We start from the raw sequence: 22,022 nt of genomic DNA, 5'->3' as shown, positions 1-22,022 counted from the left end.
ACGCTCCTGAACTCTGTGTGTGTGTGTGTGTGTGTGTGTGTGTGTGTGTGTGTGTGTGTGTGTGTGTGTGTGTGTGTGTGTTAGGGCTGTCCCCGACTAAGGATTTGGATGGTCGACTAGGATTGGCCAAAATTTGCCGTTAGTCGACTATTGGTCGACAAAAAAAATAAATAAAAAAAAAAGTATAATATTTAAAAAAAAATGTAATAAAAAAAAAAAAATTGTTATCATTCCATTTGGGCTGTGGGGGGTGCTTAATGTCTGAAGGAGTCGACTGAAGGCTTCTTGTCCTCTGCAAAAGCATGCAATTGGTCCACTGATGGATACATCTTGATATTTGTCTAGTCTAGTCTGTTCATTAGATGGGTGAAATCCTCTTTCAGTGCCTCTGTGCCTGTTTTCATAGTCTACAGTCTATGGCCTAGTATTACACACATAAATGTAGATAGCTGCTAGCCATGGATTACAAGAGGTGTGCGGCTGTGGCAGAAGCTATCAATCTAGCTGGGGAGTTTAATCTCAGAGGCACAAAAGACACAGCTGCATCGCAGATATTTATAACAGACTTCTTTGGTGACAGGCAACAGCTCACTCTATATAACGACGACAGTCGTTCATCAGGTGACAAAATTACATTACACTCGAAGCGAACTAAAGCCGACACAGTTTATCAAGAACCACTGGGTACCGATCACGATAAAGTCATTGACTAAATCCATAGCTTCACCTGCAAATGCAGGGCAGAAACGAGGCTTCTTCTAGAATCGTGTACCAAGAAACTAGATCCTCAACATATCATAAAGACGTGTTCATAATGTGTAATACATGATAGCAGCCTTAACCCTTTCACTGCCGCACTACCAAACTGTTTCACTGCGACAATACAGAAGGTTAACCCTTTCACTGCCACACGACAGCAGGTTAACCCTTTCACTACCACACTACAGAAGGTTAACTGTCTGTCGTGTGATAGTAAAGGGTTAACCTTATGTAGTGTGGTAGTGAAAGGGTTAACAGAGAAAGAAAACGATGGGTTCATAATGTGTAATAATACATGATAGCAGCCTTAACAGAGAAAGAAAAAGATGGGTTCATATTCATAATGGCACAGCTCTTCTGGAACGGGAGACGAGCAGAAATGACATCAGACAATAGAAAAACACCAACGACTTGAAAGAGATGAAGAGTCCCTCCTAATTAGTGATCTTTATCTATTCTTTAGCTCTCTCTCTCTCTCGCTGTCCTTCTCTCTATCTGTTCATCCAGCTAACATTATCTATGGTGTGTTAATAAGAGAGTACAGCGATATCTATCTACGCTGTGCATGTTATTTTATCACTGAACAGGGTGACGTGCGGACATAGCTACACTATCATTATTATCGTGACCACATGGTAATGTTAGCCTGCCATGTCGCATTACGGACAATCTCTGTGGTAATTGACTTATCATTCTAAGCTGTGCACAAATATGTGATGCTCTGCTCTACCATTTCATTTACAGAATTGGAAATGACCGCCTTGATGCAATTCAAAAACACATGGAGGAGAGAACTGACAACTATGATACAGACCATGGCATGGTGTCGCCAGCAACCCCAACAGAGAGGCTTTAGGTGGCAAGACGCTGCCATCACGTGGCACAAAGGCCTCTGTATGGCGTGACTGTGTGGCATTACACTGAGTCAACGATGCCAACACAGGTTGTTGCTCAGGTTGTTTTTGGTTACAAATATAAACATGAAATATTTGGTTACAAATATAAACATGAAATATTATGTTTGGGGACAACGGATGAAAATTTGCGTTGTGCGAAATCCGGCAATTTTTACACTCCACGGTGTTCATAAATGTTGCATTGTCCCGTCCATTGTCCCGTGTTACTGTGCCAATGAGGCCGACCGTTCACTGAGGACAACCGTTCACTGAAGACAACCGTTCACTGAAGACAACCGTTCACTGAGGACAACCGTTCACTGAAGACAACCGTTCACTGAGGACAACCGTTCACTGAAGACAACCGTTCACTGAAGACAACCGTTCACTGAGGACAACCGTTCACTGAGGACAACCGTTCACTGAGGACAACCGTTCACTGAAGACAACCGTTCACTGAGGACAACCATTCACTGAAGACAACCGTTCACTGAGGACAACCGTTCACTGAGGACAACCGTTCACTGAAGACAACCGTTCACTGAGGACAACCGTTCACTGAGGACAACCGTTCACTGAAGACAACCGTTCACTGAAGACAACCGTTCACTGAGGACAACCGTTCACTGAGGACAACCGTTCACTGAAGACAACCGTTCACTGAGGACAACCGTTCACTGAAGACAACCGTTCACTGAGGACAACCGTTCACTGAGGACAACCGTTCACTGAGGACAACCGTTCACTGAGGACAACCGTTCACTTAGGACACTTTGAAGTGAGGACAACCTTTCATTCAGGAGACTTTGAAGTGAAGAGAGGGAAAAAAAGACATGTTGCTAAGTCTCCATACTGTGTGTGTGTGTGTGTGTGTGTGTGTGTGTGTGTGTGTGTGTGTGTGTGTGTGTGTGTGTGTGTGTGTGTGTGTGTGTGTGTGTGTGTGTGTGTGTGTGTGTGCGTGCGTGCGTATCTTAGTTTTCCAATGCGACCCCGGGACTACACCACTTGTCAAAAGGTACACAATGTGCAAAACCAACTGTCGATAAGAATGATTTTTTATTCAGCTCAAAGCTGCTGGTGCTTCTGAGAGTCTGTGGAAAACCTTTGTTGTGCACAGGCTTGAAGAGTGATGCAGAGCTCTGTTTCTGCTGGGCACGTAAACTCACTCTTAAAGAGTGATGCAGAGCTCTGTTTCTGCTGGGCACGTAAACTCACTCTTAAAAAGTGATGCAGAGCTCTGTTTCTGCTGGGCACGTAAACTCACTCTTAAAAAGTGATGCAGAGCTCTGTTTCTGCTGGGCACGTAAACTCACTCTTAAAAAGTGATGCAGAGCTGAGCCCTGTTTCTTGTACGTGGTTCAACTAAGTCGATCAAGATGTCATTATCCAGCTTCAGTTAACCCGATGTTTGAAGCCGGGATTTTCCTGTTCCACGAAGGTGGATTCAGTCTCGTTAACTCAAGCCAGACTTGCGACTCAGGCTAAATGCGCGCGGCCGCTTTAGGTGAAAAGCCAGCACGTATCGATGGCAGAGATCCTGATTCTCTAACGGCATTGATTGATTAATTGATTTAAGACTTTATTGACAGATTGCAATACGGCTCAATCGCCTCGCCGACAAGTTAAATGCGTTATCTATAGGCTAATTTTAAGTCCCTCATTACCTCAATCAATCAGATTATATTTCTTTAAACTTTCCTGCTGGATTGAATAATCAAATGAGATCTTGCTAGCGAAAATAATTAGTTAACTGTTATACAGAATTACGATACGGCTCTCTTACCCATTGATTGATGTATAGTCAATCTTTAACTTATCTCCAATGTGGTCTAACGGGTTGTTCTTTTGACTTTCACACAGACGACCGGGGTTCGAGACCCTAGTCGTCTCCTTCTTTTTGCAATATAGGAATAATTCAATTTGGTGCACGTTGAGAGCTATATAAAGAATGACATCCTCAATGCATGTAGATTTATAATATTTTAACTTAAAACCAGGCTACTTTGGCGTATAATCATTAATATTATATTCAAAAAAATCATATTGGAAACACCGGGTTTTGAACCCCGGTCGCTGGGTTGGCAGGCTTGAGCACTACCGCTGCACCACTGTGCCAGATGGGATAAATTCATTGTTTATACATTAATGAACGAGAGACCCGTGTTTAGAATATCCTTTGTTTTGAATGAAGTTTATCTCTTTATCCTCATTCATTAATGTGACGTCAACGGCTCATTCAATTTCTCAAATCCGTCAAACAGCGCATCTCATCAGACATCTTAATCCCAGTTACAATTAAAATAACCACATAATGTGTACATCGCACGAGCGAGCGCCACCGTCGCCACGGTATATATAACGTGCATTATTTAGGACAAAGTGAATTTAGTATCAGCATTTTGGGTCTATTTTACATTTCAAAAGACCCCTCTGGAAGAATGGAGCACAAGAACGTAATTCAGAATGGTATAACGCAGATCCTAGGCTGTGGGAATAATTTCAGGAAACGAGCTGTCACTTTCTTTGCGGGGGCGTGGCTCTGCGTGATCCGGCTAACTTGAACTTGAACTCTGCTTTCGACCAGGCTCAAACTTTTGGATCTGTTGTCATGGTGATTTGGAAAATCCACGTACATGGAACCGGAAAGTCCGGCTAACTCAGTTATCCAGTTAAAGTTATCCGGCTAACTCAGTTATCCAGGTACAAGAAACAGGGCCCTGTTTCTGCTGGGCAGGTAAACTCACTCTTAAAAAGTGATGCAGAGCTGTTTCTGCTGGGCAGGTAAACTCACTCTTAAAAAGTGATGCAGAGCTGTTTCTGCTGGGCAGGTAAACTCACTCTTAAAAAGTGATGCAGAGCTCTGTTTCTGCTGGGCAGGTAAACTCACTCTTAAAAAGTGATGCAGAGCTGTTTCTGCTGGGCAGGTAAACTCACTCTTAAAAAGTGATGCAGAGCTCTGTTTCTGCTGGGCAGGTAAACTCACTCTTAAAAAGTGATGCAGAGCTCTGTTTCTGCTGGGCAGGTAAACTCACTCACTCTTAAAAAGTGATGCAGAGCTCTGTTTCTGGTAGGCAGTTAAACTAATTTCTCCGAAGTTGCCTACTGCAGCTTTACAATATAGTGTAGTAATTGTTTTTAGAAACTGGAGATTAACTGAAGGGAAATATAGACAATTGTATCTCCAAGCTGCATTTTCTTGCCTGGTAATTGTTTTCCCTGGAAACATCTGAAATGATGAAGAAAATCACCACATGTGATGCCATTGTGATGTAATACAGCATCTTCCTCTTCCTTTTTATAGACACATTATTAACCCTTTCACTACCACACTACAGAAGGGTAAACCCTTTCACTGCCACTATCACTGGTAGTGAAAGGGTTAACCTTCTGTAGTGTGGTAGTGAAAGGGTTAAGGCACAACGGCATTACGTTTCAGGAACATGAATGCACTTCGCATGGCATCAGTCAGATGTGGTGACTACCGGGGTGGGGGTTATGCGATGTTTAACCCTTTCCCTACCACACTACCAAATGGTTAACCCTTTCAACAATAAAGTAAACAGTGAAGGGGTTAACTTTCTGTAGTGTGGTAGTGAAAGGGTTAAGCAGCAGTTGCAGGGAAGCTACTCAGAAAGCTCCACAAGCTCCACATTTTTTATTCTAAATCGGAACGTTTCTCTCACTGTTTTAGTTTAAAAACAACACTGGTTTCTGTACAAAGGCCAGTATTGTGGCAAAACTGAAATTTCCATCAAGATAATATAATTGATAGTCGCTGCCTTGAATAGGAACCAACCGCACCTCTTCAATATTGTGATGAATGTGGCCCAATAAGTTTGGCATTCAGATAGACCCCCCCCCTCTCTCAGGTAATCCTTCAGTCCTCCTCAACGGTCCCTCAAGGCCACTTTGCATTCTGGGATCAGTAGTTCCATATGCTAATCTCTCTTAACAGCTGCAGGGACTTTGAAGACTCAGAACTCAGGAGTTGCTTTGCCTGAATGCCAATGTTTAATAAGCCATAGCTTGCACAATGTTCGCTCGATTCCTACAAATAACACTTTATTTTGAAGCTCTGCGTCTGTACTTTCACATCAGTTGAAAGAAACTAAAATATTACATTCCTAAATATGCCTCAAGTCCGTGGCTGAGCACATATGCTGTTATATACAGGCGTTGGTGGTCGATGTGTAATATAAGCAAACACATTATTTCTTAATTACACCATATAGAATAGAATGACAACCTTTTATTTATCGACATGTATGATTAAATGGAAACATAGCAAACATGACATTGTTTTGCATATTTTATGCCTTTAAAATAAAAGAAAACCATTCAGTCAAGGATAAAGAGCTGCTACCGCTGGGAAACCAGCGCTGATTCATTTACCGTGACCACTGACCCTGTGAACGGGTGCTGTGTGTCTGTGTACTGTGTGTCTAACTGTGTGTGTGTGTGTGTGTGTGTGTGTGTGTGTGTCTATGTACTGTGTGTGTGTGTGCTAGCACATTCAGCGATCACGTGGAGAGAAATCAGATTGTGTGTGTGTGTGTGTGTGTGTGTGTGTGTGTGTGTGTGTGTGTGTGTGTGTGTGTGTGTGTGTGTGTGTGTGTGTGTGTGTGTGTGTGTGTGTGTGTGTGTGTGTGTGTGTGTGTGTGTGTGTGTGTGTGTGTGTGTGTGTGTGTGTGTGTGTGTGTGCGCGTTACTGCTGATGAGGTCAGCAGCCAGGCAGAAAGACTACACATCATGAAACAAATGGGATAGAAAGATGATATATGAGATAGAGAGATAGAGAGAGAGAGAGAGAGAGAGAGAGAGAGAGAGAGAGAGAGAGAGAGAGAGAGAGAGAGAGAGAGAGAGAGAGAGAGAGAGAGAGAGAGGTTATGGGGAGATGGTTGAGGTAGAAAGATAGAGGAGAGATGACACCTCCCCCTGCCATTTAGGTGAACAAGGTATCATCACCCCCAACCCCATGCGTGCGCCGTGCGCTAGTGAAGACCAATCTCATTTACACCACCAACCCCCTGCGTGCGCTAGTGAAGACCAATCTAATTTCAAGGAGCGAAGATAGGTGGTGTAGTGGAGAGGAGAGAAGATAGGTGGTGTAGTGGAGAGAAGGAGAGTATATAAGATAGGTGGTGTAGTGGAGAGAAGGAGAGTATATAAGATAGGTGGTGTAGTGGAGAGAAGGAGAGTATATAAGATAGGTGGTGTAGTGGAGAGGAGGAGAGTATATAAGATAGGTGGTGTAGTGGAGAGGAGGAGAGTATATAAGATAGGTGGTGTAGTGGAGAGAAGGAGAGTATATAAGATAGGTGGTGTAGTGGAGAGGAGGAGAGTATATAAGATAGGTGGTGTAGTGGAGAGAAGGAGAGTATATAAGATAGGTGGTGTAGTGGAGAGGAGGAGAGTATATAAGATAGGTGGTGTAGTGGAGAGGAGGAGAGTATATAAGATAGGTGGTGTAGTGGAGAGGAGGAGAGTATATAAGATAGGTGGTGTAGTGGAGAGAAGGAGAGTATATAAGATAGGTGGTGTAGTGGAGAGGAGGAGAGTATATAAGATAGGTGGTGTAGTGGAGAGGAGGAGAGTATATAAGATAGGTGGTGTAGTGGAGAGGAGGAGAGACGATAAGATAGGTGGTGTAGTGGAGAGGAGTAGAGAAGATAGGTGGTGTAGTGGAGGAGAGGAGAGTATATAAGATAGGTGGTGTAGTGGAGAGAATATAAGATAGGTGGTGTAGTGGAGAGAATATAAGATAGGTGGTGTAGTGGAGAGGAGGAGAGAAGATAGGTGGTGTAGTGGAGGAGAGGAGAGTATATAAGATAGGTGGTGTAGTGGAGAGGAGAGGAGAGTATATAAGATAGGTGGTGTAGTGGAGAGGAGGACAGAAGATAGGTGGTGGTGGTGTAGAGAGGAGAGGAGAGGAGGAGAGAAGATAGGTGGTGGTGGTGTAGTGGAGAGGAGGACAGAAGATAGGTGGTGGTGGTGTAGAGAGGAGAGGAGAGGAGGATAGAAGATAGGTGGTGGTGGTGTAGAGAGGAGAGGAGGACAGAAGATAGGTGGTGGTGGTGTAGAGAGGAGAGGAGAGGAGGACAGAAGATAGGTGGTGGTGGTGTAGAGAGGAGAGGAGGAGAGAAGATAGGTGGTGGTGGTGTAGAGAGGAGAGGAGAGGAGGACAGAAGATAGGTGGTGGTGGTGTAGAGAGGAGAGGAGGAGAGAAGATAGGTGGTGGTGGTGTAGAGGAGAGGAGGACAGAAGATAGGTGGTGGTGGTGGTGTAGAGAGGAGAGGAGGACAGAAGATAGGTGGTGGTGGTGTAGAGAGGAGAGGAGAGGAGGAGAGAAGATAGGTGGTGGTGGTGTAGAGAGGAGAGGAGAGGAGGACAGAAGATAGGTGGTGGTGGTGTAGAGAGGAGAGGAGGAGAGAAGATAGGTGGTGGTGGTGTAGAGGAGAGGAGGACAGAAGATAGGTGGTGGTGGTGGTGTAGAGAGGAGAGGAGGACAGAAGATAGGTGGTGGTGGTGGTGTAGAGAGGAGAGGAGAGGAGGACAGAAGATAGGTGGTGGTGGTGGTGTAGAGAGGAGAGGAGAGGAGGACAGAAGATAGGTGGTAACCCCAGGCCACCACTGGGCTTGGTGATTAAAAGGACGCTACGTAACGGCCCAATGGCTAGGCGCTGCCCATATTTGGGCGTCGACTTCCAGACGCACCTGTCGCTAGAAGGCCATCAAGACCAACTAGCGAATCACGACGCGGTGCGCGTGATGAGGAGGGTGAACAAAATAGGGCCCAAGGACACCCTCTCACTCTCTCATATCAGGGGCGAGGACACAGACCGGTAAGCGGAAAAGCCGCCCGGCAGACGGTGTTAATTGAAGTCAGAGAGAGAGTGAGAAGCATGCGTGAAATGTTTGTTTGTTTAGAAAATAAAGGAAACGTATTATTTTGGGAAACACAACCCGTCTGTCTGTTGTTTTATTCTGCCACCCATACACCTGGAATTGCCACAATAGGTGGTGGTGTAGTAGAGAGGACGAGGTTAGCATTCGTTTCGTGTTCCTCCCGCGTTTGTCCCAAATAGAAAGCTGTGTTTTCTTCTCCTCTCTCTAAAAGATTCTTCTTTGCCTGCTGGCTTTTGGCCCCAATAAGGGGCATCAATCAAGTGTTCTCCGAGGCCCCTGTGGAACATCTTAACGACCAGCTAACCAGCGCCAGGAACAGACACAAGTATACAGCCGCAGGGAGACATGTGGGGCTTTGAGTTGCGGTGCTGGGGGTCCGGAGTCGAAGCCAAGGAAAGACAGCTTCTGAGTGTCTCCATGGAAAGAGCTTTGCTCAACAGTCCAGAGGCAAAGGAGAGGAGGATACAGAGAAGCTCAGGTGATTAAAACAATTATTTAATCCAAAAGGTTTGGCGTCTGTGTTCCTAATAAGTTCTGTGAAATGTCCCTAAAGATCACCTTTGAAGGGTTTACTGTAAGAAACACACACACATATTCACGCGCGCTTTTCATAGAAACTCGTCGGCTTGCCTCATTTTCACAGCAAGCTGCGGAATGTCTGGCAGTAAGAAGAGCATGTTTGAAACGGATGATAACAAAAGAGGAGCCCGTGGAATAATGAACATCTTTGCCTTTGTCACATTCTGGCAGTTACACGGTCTTGGAGACAAAGAGAGAGAGGTAGCCTTGGTGTGCCTGAACTGAATGCAAAATGGTAAGACAAAACCGTGGAATGACAGAGTGTGTGTAGTGTTTGAAATAAAAAATTAAAAAATGTATATTCGAATTGTGTGAATTGTGTTTTATAACAAAAAAAATATACAAAAAAAAATATACAAAAAAAAAGCCCCGTCGGTCTCCCTCTCCACTTCTCGCATGTGTCTGAACGCGATGCATCACGGACAGGAGAGACATGACAGCTATATTATCATGGGATATCACTGTGCCCTTTACATGCACCTTACAAAAGCACTGGATAAAAGTATACAGTCACACTACTAAAACAAATTGTCTATTGGCTGAGCAGCCTGGCGTTCGTGTGACATCATGTCCGGAATCAACCAGGAAATCGCTTCCAATTCGTGATGATAGCAGAGATCCCAGAAATTCAGATCCCAACTCGGCTCCGGAGAGAGTGATTTGCACTCGGAGCAATCTGAAAAGGAAATACTTCGGATTTATGCTGAACCAGTTAGCGGTACGTCAGCTACGTAACATGTATCTTTTTGTGCGCTAAGTGCTAACGCTAGTGTTTTGACAGTTATAGCGTCATGAATTTAAGCACCCTAAATTTTGCGTTTTTTTTTTATAGCACTTTATTGTAAATCATTCCTCAGGGCAAAACGACTTTGTTTAGTCACATTTCTAGGAATTGTGTGCCTTAATTTGATTTAAAACACGAAACAAGTATATTGGCTACTGTAGGCTTACTGAACAGATATTGAATAATGCATTGACAGAAGCATCATATGGATCCTCAATGGTTTGATTACTATTTCACGTTCCATGTCAGTCAAGGACAATATATTGTTTGATATGTATCATGCCTTTTTCGGAGGCGCGCTGCTTTGTCTGTTCTATATACCGTGAACTTTAATTAATTTGATCTTGCTCCGAGAGACAGACCCTTCTGAGAGATCGAGATAATACATTATTCTATTTGTATGCTAGTGTAGGTATGTTGATATTTATTTAGTTTAAATAAATTACCTATAGCCTGCTAGTTGTCTCCCGTTGTATTGGTTTGCCCTCTTGTGGCCATAATGTGCAACAATAGATATTCAAATGGTTCGAACCTATGTGTTTTTTTAGAAGGAATAGTCAAATGTAATTTTCTGGTAAATTTTGACAGGCCTAATGTACAGTATGTGTACGTTGAATGACTGGCCCTGAATTTCCCCAAGGAGATTAATAAAGGAACACTTGACTCGAAGAACTTCAAGATATACAATTACATCTAAAATATCTAAAAGTAAATTAAGAAACGGTACGAAAAACATATAAGTCGACATGTACAGCAAGACACTCAATCAATGATTCAATCAAATCAGTTACTGTAGCAGCACGACAGTAGCAGCACAGTTCATGAAGTGCATTTTGTGTAATTTTTCACTTCAATTGGAGGGGGGGGGGGGGGGGGGGGGTCATAGTTTCAAACTAAAGAACGTCTTCGCTCGCTAATAATCATAGGCTTTCAATGCCTAATGGAATGGTCCATTTCATCATGGAAATCTGGAAATAATGCCTATTGCCTATTGTTCTTCCTACATTGTTCTCCCGAATGAAAACAGATCCAAGCCAACGTTAATTAAAGATTTGAAAATTGTTACGATGACAGAGAAGTGCTTATCATTTCAAGTTAATTAACTGATGAATAGTTTTAAACGAATCAAAGCAATCATGGACTGATGAAGAGACAGGCGCCGTGCATCAGTGTGAGTGCATGTGCTTGTTTGGGGGTTAGCGTGTCTGTAGCGTGTTATGTTTATGTGTGTGTGTGTTTGTGTGTCGTGTGCTTGCAGCCATGTGTGTGTTTGTGTCGACGCAAGTGAGAAAATATATGGTTCAACAGTTACACAGCAGGCAGACAGACAAACAGACAGACAGACGTATAGTCAAACAGACATATAGACAGACAGACATACAGTACATACAGACATATAGACAGACAAGAGCATTTCTCTCTCTCCCTCTCTCTCACAGCATGTGTATTTACCGCTCTGTTCCAAATTCAATATTAGTAGAGCTAACACGACTCGTGCTCCCCAGTCAAATAGCATGCCCACGTACACACACAAGCACACACAGACACACACACACACAAACACGGCTGCACAAATTCCTCCTGCCCCGTTCAACTCAACCATAAAGTGCTTTCTGCAGTCTGAATCAATCTCTCTCTCTCTCTCTCTCTCTCTCTCTCTCTCTCTCTCTCTCTCTCTCTCTCTCTCTCTCTCTCTCTCTCTCTGTTTTAACTGACCATTATTCCTCAGGTCTCTACGGTGGCTCTCCAGCGGCGCTCCTGAAGGGGTTAATTTAAAACACCTTCTTAATTGCAATGATTGTGACCCCGGTGATCCCAAATCAGCCATCTTGAACAACAATGGGAGATAATGAAGGTGCCTGGGTGACCCGGCGTAAAGAGCCCAGTTCTACTGAATATCAAGAGCGGAGTGGAGTGGTCCTTTGTTTGGTCAGTCGATTGCAGGAAGAAAAGTGAATGAAGCTGCACTGAGCTGCCCACACGAGATCCGATACGTTTTCATGTAGGAACAGGCCATGGTTGATGGCTGGTGGACCAATGATTATATTAGCTCAAAATAAAGGGAACTTGTTCTACTGTCTTAGTGACTGGTGTTCTGTTCCTTGCAATAATGTATGGCTCCTTGTGATATGGATTCAAACTCATCCCACCGTCACACTTATTGTGAGTGGCTCCGAGTAGGAACATCTGCTACGTGGCTGACATGTAGATGAAATGCACGTCGAGACGTCAGGCTTCTTTGGACTTCCATATTACGGAACATGGGTTGTGTCTAGAATAGTGTTTGTATGGATTGAGACTGAAATGTTATTTAGGCACCAGAGGGGACATTGGCATGGGTTTGAAGTCTTCAGATTAACACGCCTACACAAGCTGATCAGAATTATTGCTCTGTGTGATGTCAGCAATACATTGGCTTAAATGAATCAATTAGCTGTGCTTTTTGCCAACACTGCCTACCTAATGTACTGCCCAGTTTGTACATATTAATTACACTTGGGTGTGAGGTAGCCAGGCAGGGAAGGAAATAATTAATGAAAGATGTTGTATGTGCTATGACCACCAAAAACTGTGTGTTCAATACAATGGAGCAGGGAACAGAATTAACTTTTTGGCTTACCAAGGTGTCAGGTAGATTTAGAAAAACTAAGTTTGGCTTATTTTTTTATATGCCTGAGTAGCCTCTGTAATTTACTGGCCAAAGAGGAAATCTACACGGAATTGGCGCCTGGTGGGTGTTGGATTTAGACCAGTTTCTTTGCAAAACTGGTGAGTGAGATAAGCCTATATACGGTACGCAGTATACCGGGATTTGTGCCATTTGCAATTCTCAGGCCAGGTATTCAGTACAGGCTCCAGACAGGATTATGTGTGGGTAGACTGGCGAGGGGAAAATGACATAGTACTTTCTGGACTGTTTTTTAAATAATAAAAGGGTGGTAATGTAAGACTTTATAAACCTCCTAAAATCCTGTCACTTTGAAAAGGGATAAATGGACGCAAAACGTATTCTGTGACTGCACTCCCGACTGCTGGGAGAGACTACCAGCTTGATTTGACGCAACGTCTTTTCAGAACTACAGCCAATTCACTCTCCCCATTCATATCGAACAAGTAAAATAAGGCGTCGTGCAAAAGCACAGATCCAGCCGCCCACACTAAGAGAATTCATAAAAAGGTAAAAAGTACCCTCTGCTTCCCTCCCTCCCTCCTCTCCCTCCATCAGCCGTGAAGACTCCATCATCTCAAGCAGACTGACCTGTTCAGACCCTCTGTACTGGGTGGATTTATTGCAGGTACAAAGAGAATGGGAGCCGGTTCCCTGGCCCGCCCTGACCTCCTGACACACACACACACACACACACACACACACACACACACACACACACACACACACACACACACACACACACACACACACACACACACACCACACACACACACACACACACACACACACGCAGAGGTAGAAAGAGAATGAAAGCCTGTCCCGCGGCTTGCCTTGACCTCCTGACACAGCTATACACAACACACAGCCATACGCGCGCGCACACACACACACACACACACACACACACACACACACACACACACACACACACACACACACAGTACTCTTAGCATAGCAGGGGCTGAATGTCTCAAGCTTTTCACCTTCTATAACACCACTTCCTTTGACTCCGAAGAAATCATGTCTATTCACACAAGTCATTCCTCATATTCTGTCTATTCACACAAGTCATTCATTTACATTACGCTTTTATCTAAAGCGACTTACAAGTTCTGTACGACAAGTCATCAGGAAGGGCACAACTCTATCAGCATAGTGCATGACAGTAAGGTTAGTTAGGGTTAACATTTCAGATAATGGTTGAAGAAGTGCGTCTTTAGTCGACAACGAAATATTGGACGTGTTTCGGCTGTCCTAACTGTGGTGGGCAGTTCGTTCCACCATTGTGGGGCAAGGACTGAGAAAAGGCGGCTTCTCCTTGATGACCCTCCCGGAGCTCGGATAGGAGTAGGTCTGAGACGGCCAGAAGATGCAGAGCGTAGGGGTCTTGAGGGTGTGTAGTTAGAGACCATTGACCGTAGGTAGGCGGGAGCGGTTCCCTTTGCCGCACGGTATGCCAGGTTGAGGGCCTTGAAGCGGATTCGTGCAGCAATGGGGAGCCAGTGCAGGTCCGTAAGAAGTGGGGTGACATGGGCCGACTTCGGTAGGTTTGAGATCAGGCGGGCCGCTGTGTTCTGAATGAGTTGAAGAGGCTTGGTGGCAGTGGTCGGAAGGCCAGCAAGCAGTGCGTTGCAGTAGTCGAGGCGGGAGATGACTGTTGATTGGACGAGGAGTTGGGTGGCTTCTTTTGTCAGGAAGGGGCGGATCCTTCTGACGTTGCTCAGGAGGAATCTGCAGGTTCTGGTTGTCACTGCGATGTGAGCGGAGAAGTTCAACTGGTCGTCGAGGACAACACCAAGGTTCTTGGCGGTCGGGGACGCGGTCGGTCACAGCTGTATTCTCGACTGTGATGGAAAGGTCGGTCAGGGGGGAGGATTTAGCCGGCAGGTGGAGCAATTCTGTTTAGCTTAGGTTCAGTTTCATTCCTCATTTTCTGTCTATTCACACAAGTCATTCCTCATATTCTGTCTATTTATTTACACAAAGTCATTCCTCATATTCTGTCTATTCACACAAGTCATTCCTAGTATTCTGTCTATTCACACAAGTCATTCCTAGTATTCTGTCTATTCACACAAGTCATTCCTAGTATGCACCACCGCATGGTTTGGAAATGCCAACCAAAGCGACCGCAGAGCACTATTCCGTTAACTCTGTTTTTTCATCGCCTTCGGGTTGTTTTGTTTTTGCCCTGAGAGGATACGTTTGAACATTACGTCACAGGCCTCCTTCTTTTTCGCCTACGGGTTCGCTTAAAGTTTTGTTTTTCCCTCAGGGACAGTAAGACATTTTTTAATAGACGCTGTTTTTTTCGCCTACGGGTTGTTTTACTTTTGGACCTGAAAGAAGAAGTGTTGTCGTTTCTGTTTGTGAAATAAATACGCCCCCTTTTTTTTTGGCTAACTCTGATCACTGTCTTGTGTTGTGCTATTGGGGTCACATACAAACCGTAACATCACTGTGCCTCTGGATCCTATCAAGCTGGAACCTCCAGAACATTAACACCTCCTGAAGGACAGGAGCCAAGTTGTCAGATTCAACGACTATTCTCCCTCTTCACCGACGATTTTAGATCAACATCAAACTACACAGGGAGCCTGAAATACACGGACGACAGCACAATCATAGGGACTGATCCCAAAAGACAACGAAGACGCCTACAGGCTGTAGGTAGAGAAGTCAGTCAACTGGTGCACGGAAGAAAAGGGAATAAAAAAAAAAAAAAAGACTACAGACAGGATCATCAGATTCAGAACAAAACAATAAAAGCACTAGGCTTCTAGTCGGTGATACCGGTGTTCAAGCATCCACCAAGTACATTACTTGCCCACCACCCCCACCGTGTATGCCTTTTTCTTTTTTTTATAGAAATAAAAACCCATTTAGTGCCCACCTTCAAATAAAGAACTGCAGGCAGCTCACACACACACGCACGCACGCACGCACGCACGCACACAAACATGCACACACACGCACGCACACATATACACAAACATAATATCTAAGTACTTCATAAACCTCGCTATTATTCGCCTTTCCTTTACTGTTTCAGTAGCACGACCAAGGGTGCTAAATGTGTTGTAGCAGCTATTTTTAGGTTTCACGTTCACATGAATGAGAGAAAGAGGCTCTAGAGGCGACATGACATGTTACACAACGATAGGGGAGGATTGGGATTAAACCCTGCAGCAGCGAAAGCTCCACTGGAGAGGAGCTCAGAGGGCCAGTCCAGTAAGGCTGTCCCCAAAGCCTGTTTTTGGGATAAAAAATTCGTCAGGGTTTTTCGAACCGAAGTTCGAACCTTCGTTTTTAATAATAAAAAAAATTTACTAAAAAGAAATTACAAAAAAAAAGATTTCTAAATAATTTTGTTTTAATATATAAATATCCTCAAACTAAATCCTCAATTTGAATAAAGTGATTAATCTGATTAAATGAGTCATTTTTTTTTTATTAAATCAACTTTCTTTAATGAATATAACTCATCAGTTTTTTTTAATACTATAATATTAGTGTAGCCTAATCTTTATCTGCAACTGTGAAGAAAAACCCCAATGGTTTAAACAGAATGAATAGACATGGAATTTTCTTTTTTAATTTAATTTGATTTAGAATTCGAATGCCAACGTAACGAACGAAGGTCCGAACGTTCAAACCTTGCCTGAGACAAGTCAGGCACGGTCTACTGGGCCAATTCTACACAGTAATGATCCAGAGCATCTTGTCACTATTTATTACTGTCTGGTACCGAAACACGTCTAAGCACACAATCAAGAAAACAGATTATTATCACCAGAGCATCAAAGATCATAGGCTGCAAACTCCCCACACTGGACTCCATATACACACAACAACAACACACCATCTCATGAGCAACGGATGACCCTCACCACCTTCCACAGCATCACCCCTCTGGCAGAAGATACAGGTCACTAGGAGGCAGAACGCCTGGACCGAAGCTTCTTCCCCAAAGCCGTACAGTTGAATGTACAGTTCAGAATAACACAGGGTTGATAAAGGCCATTGTGAATGTTATATTAACGGTATTATTCCGTTAAGTCAAGTCATTCACAGCAAACACAGACACTGCTTTAGTGAAATATGACAAAACCCCAAAAGTATTCTGTACTTCTGTATGACAAATATTAAAGAAACTTGAAACTTGAAGGTCCATAAAGCAACATAGTTGATGAACATAACCGTATAATATGCAAATGAGAAATTGCAACTTGAGACTGAGAATGACGGAACGCATCAGGAAACAAGCTGATTACACATGCAGGCCTATGACCCATGTTGACACGACAGTGAGCTGTTGGCAGCGCCAACCACATACTAATCTGATTAATGAGAGAAAATTGCAGACGATCTGACCTTTCACCTCCCCTTAAATCTGTCCTTCAAGCCGAAGGCACACTTGGGAAACATCCAGCTAGTTAAAACACCATATTCTTTTTACTCGTTCTTTTTAAGCCATTGCCATATTGTACAAAAGATGGCAACTGACTGATTTTCTTCCCTTCATGTGGTTTCTGGTAGGTACAGATGTGTGTTGTTGTTTTCTTACATTTTCTTTTTGCTTCAGATTAATTTGATAATTGATAAGAATCAACACTATGTGAGGTGGTATGAAGGGGGTTGAAGCAGAGTGATCCCTGCTGGCTATCCTCCAATTCCTCTGTCCGGTTGGCAGTCGGGAGGAGGGTAATTATGGTGCTTCTGATAGCCTGTTCCTCCACAAGCCATCATTACCCACGCTCACACACCCTTCCTCCAGTCTCTGGTGATTTTTAGACCTTTGACCTTTGTTCTTCTGTCTCTCTCTCTTTCTAGCTCTGTGTATTTATCTGTTGCCAGTTTGATCCCATTTTCGATTCCTCCATCTCGGTTCTTTCACTCTGTCCACTCTCATCCCCTACTCTCTCTCTCTCTTGCGTTCTCTCTAAATCCATTTACCATCTCTCTCTCTCTCTCTCTCTCTCTCTCTCTCTCTCTCTCTCTCTCTCTTCCCCTTCCTCTCACTATATCCTCTACCCTCTTCTCTAATGTATCCCTCTCTCCCTCTCTCTGGCAGTCACAAGGCCTACGATTAGCCCGCAGCAGCAGCCAGCGCTGTAATCAGACCTGGGGAATTAGCATTGTACAGACACTGGCACGCAGGCAAAATGCTAACGAAACACAAGGCATTGTTATCGTTGTGGCTGCTGTGTTGTCGCTTTGGCAGGAACCCCCCCCTCCCCTCCCTCCCCCGATCCCCTCAGGGACAGATGTTGGTGGGCCGTGTTGAAGAGATGTAATGAGAGACAGGCCTATAGCCTCACCACCAGGGGCATCGTTCATATAATACACCTTGGACGCAAACCAATGGTGGTCCGTGGGAGGCAGGGTTTTATGTTGCAGGGGGACAATAGATTTAGATTTTATTAGACAGGGATAAAAATGAGGAAGAAAGAGAGGAAGACAAAGCCTGTTGTGTTTGGAAACGGGTGTAAGAAATCTGTTTACTTGACAATAACGAGCGACTTAGCGCTGCTAGGAGGCATGGTGGCTTTGTTGTTCTGGCTGGCAGAGTAGCCATGCTAGCCTGCTGGCCCCATGCAGAGCACAACAACACACTTCCCGTCCAAAGCCAGAGTCCATACTGGCATTAGCTCACATCAAACCTCCTAGCAAAGCTCACCACTGCACCGTGGGTTGAAGCATCCTCACTCTCATCACCTGGACTTCTACCAGGGGTGTAAGGACACACATACATGAGTGTCACTGTACTAAACTACTACATACACAACTTGGATTGACTCCGAAAAATAAACAATGAAAATGAGCCTTAAACATTATGCTAATAGCAGTAGCCATACCAGACCACAAGTTAGACATTATGCTAGTATCAGTAGCCATACCATACCACAAGTTAAACATTATGCTAGTAGCAGTACCCATACCACCATACCACAAGTTAAACATTATGCTAATAGCAGTACCCATACCATACCACAAGTTAAACATTATGCTAGTAGCAGTACCCATACCATACCACAAGTTAAACATTATGCTAGTAGCAGTAGCCATACCATACCACAAGTTAAACATTATGCTAGTAGCAGTAGCCATACCATACCACAAGTTAAACATTATGCTAGTAGCAGTAGCCATACCATACCACAAGTTAAACATTATGCTAGTAGCAGTACCCATACCATACCACAAGTTAAACATTATGCTAGTAGCAGTACCCATACCATACCACAAGTTAAACATTATGCTAGTAGCAGTACCCATACCATACCACAAGTTAAACATTATGCTAGTAGCAGTACCCATACCATACCACAAGTTAAACATTATGCTAATAGCAGTTAATAACAGTCAATTTGAGATCTTACACACCGACCTTCAAAAAAGGAACACACTTTGACATTCAGAGCACTGGGCAGAAATCACATCGCGTCAACACCCACCTCGGGCCTTCGCGATGCTGTTTTAATTAAACAGTGTGTTGGTCCAAAACTTAAAAAGCCCCATCGCCTTCCATTTTAAATCAAAGTAAATCAAAGGATTTAAAAATAAATACTTGGATAGTATGACTCAAGCGCCAGCCGATTCCCCCCCTACTGTTGGACACTGCTAAAAAATGCATCATCTAGTTTCATTGTTTAGCCCAAAGAAAACAAATGGGTAATCACTGCATAATTACTCCATATATTTTGATATTAGTACTGTATGTAAATGAGAGACATTTTCAAACCACAGGAGGCATTGGAACAGATAGGGCTGAACCCTGGTCCCAGAACCAATCGACTGCAAAATCTTGCCATGTCCAAGTAGATGAACTCGGCTCCCGTCTGCCTCGGTCAGTTATGACAGCATACGAGAACATCATTGCCATTACACATATGTGTGGTACTCACAGCAGGGTCCCTTGCGGAGCACCTTGATGCGTCGCTGGGTGCTGCACTGGGCCTTCTCCAGCTCGCACTCGTTGGAGTAGGTGGAGGAGTCCGAGCCACAGACGGGCGCCACCACTGACGGGCACGCCACCTTCTTGCACACGCACTCCGCCTTGGCTGAGTCGGCGGCGTCACGCTCACACACGGCCCCGAAGCCGCATAGCATTCCTCTGCAGCCTGCCGGGGAGGAGGAGGAGGAGGAAGAGGAAGAGGTGTTGATATTTTTCGGTAAGAGAAACATGCTTTTGGGTCACAGCTTCGAGGCGGTTCAATCTGAACAGTGATATCCAACATTGATGAAGAAAAAGACCCCAAAACAAAGACCCCATTGAGGCATTCATGTCTCACTCTGACAAACAAAAACGAAAATGATTGATGTTCCATTCAACTAAAACTTATTGCATTTTTCAAGCTAAAGGAATCATAAAAGTGAGAACACCGCTGTGTTAAATCCTTTAAAGTGGACAGATGTCCTCCATGCATTGTATGCAGACCACGGCCGCCCACACGTGTCAAGCCCATGGCAGTGAGCCATTAAAGGTGCACTATGTCGTTTTGTGAGAGTCAGAGAAGTGAATCATTTCTATGGTGTATTTTCACAAACAAACGGACCTCAGGGGAAAATCGGATCCCTGTAACACTGTTTGAAGCTAGAAAGCGACCTCAAAAGTTACTATTTCACTGCTGTCGTTTACAAGTTTGCAGTTTTGTTAACAAACATATTCTAGGCTTACGCTTGGTTCACAGTGTCTAAGAACTATTTTGTTTTATGGTAACATAATAGAATAATTCAGAGAATTACAGTAAATGGCTTTTGCAGGCTCTGCAAACAAGTGCCTGTCCCCCAGATTTGCCTAGTGCACATTTAAAGATGTCTTCTTTCTTTCTTTCTTTCTTTCTTTCTTTCTTTCTTTCTTTCTTTCTTTCTTTCTTTCTTTCTTTCTTTCTTTCTTTCTTTCTTTCTTTCTTTCTTTCTTTCTTTCTTTCTTTCTTTCTTTCTTTCTTTCTTTCTTTCTTTCTTTCTTTCTTTCTTTCTTTCTTTCTTTCTTTCTTTCTTTCTTTCTTTCTTTCTTTCTTTCTTTCTTTCTTTCTTTCTTTCTTTCTTTCTTTCTTTCTTTCTTTCTTTCTTTCTTTCTTCTTTTTAACTCTCCACCGGAGGCAGCAGAGAGAAGCCTCCAGCCGCCTCAGTCTCATTTCACCGGTTTTCAACAGCAGGCCCCCCTCGTCTTTTTGAAACATTGATATTCCACAGAGGCGAGGGGCGGGTTTTGAGGCGCGCTCACAGACACCAGATCAGCCAGAGATTCTAACGACTTCACACAACTCTCTATAGACTTCAACTTCAACCATGAGTGTGTGTGTGTGTGTGTGTGTGTGTGTGTGTGTGTGTGTGTGTGTGTGTGTGTGTGTGTGTGTGTGTGTGTGTGTGTGTGTGTGTGTGTGTGTATGTGTGTGTGTGTGTGTGTGTGTGTGTGACACGAGCAAACACGTACCACATTACCCTAGACAATAATTGACCCGTGTTGTGCCAGCTACAGATGCCAAGCTGTTAGGCCAGCTGGCATGGTGTCCTTGTCTTCAGTACTAGGGCTGTTAAAAGAGACGGCACCCTCTCATAGGTAGCACACTGGAATGGAAATCAACAGGGGGAGTTGCGTTGGTGGGGGGGGGGTTCCTGGGACAAATACACAAGCCCAACCACCGACAGCCCCCGGGGGGCCTTGCCTTAAAAGAGTCTCCTTGGCCAGTTTGACGGACACCCAATGTCATCAGGGAGGACACACGCACACACACACATGCACACACACACACACACACACACACACACACACACACACACACACACACACACACACACACACACACACACACACACACACACACACACACACACACACACACACACACACACACACACACACACACACACACACACACACACACACACACACACACACACACACACACACACAGTTCTTATCACTAGTTGCCAGGCTAGAGCTGAACGCGAGGGGGCATGTCCACTTGGACTGGTCTGGCAGATAGCTCCTCTTTTATTGGACACACACACACACACACACACACACACACACACACACACACACACACACACACACACACACACACACACATACTCTCACTCTCTCTCCTAAAAAACATCATCTCTCTCTCTCTCTCTCTCTCATTCGTTTGTGCATTACGCATGCACTCACACCCCCAAGCATGAACACATGCACATATGCACACATTGCTCAAATACCGTATAAACACACACAAGTACAACACACACACAAGTACAACACACACGCACGCACGCACGCACACACACAAGTACAACACACACACAAGTACAACACACACGCACGCACGCACGCACACACACACACACACACACACACACACACACACACACACACACACACACACACACACACACACACACACACACACACACACACACACACACACACACACACACA

At 44.2% G+C, this 22,022-nt stretch overlaps 1 protein-coding gene across 1 annotated transcript in view; it reads right to left on the bottom strand.

The window, feature by feature from the left end:
- Nucleotides 1-19,714, bottom strand: part of LOC311244031 (agrin-like) — a 137,404-nt gene extending 117,690 nt beyond the window's left edge. The window contains 1 exon segment of the mRNA XM_084333440.1: nt 19,504-19,714. Coding sequence (XP_084189566.1) covers nt 19,504-19,708 — 205 coding nt within the window. The 5' untranslated portion in view covers nt 19,709-19,714.
- Between the last annotated feature and the right edge of the window lie 2,308 nt (nt 19,715-22,022).

Source organism: Notolepis coatsorum (assembly GCF_963971535.1).
Source record: "Notolepis coatsorum genome assembly, chromosome: 17".
Classification (NCBI taxonomy): domain Eukaryota; kingdom Metazoa; phylum Chordata; class Actinopteri; order Aulopiformes; family Paralepididae; genus Notolepis; species Notolepis coatsorum.
This window is presented reverse-complemented; position numbering and strand designations above follow the sequence as displayed.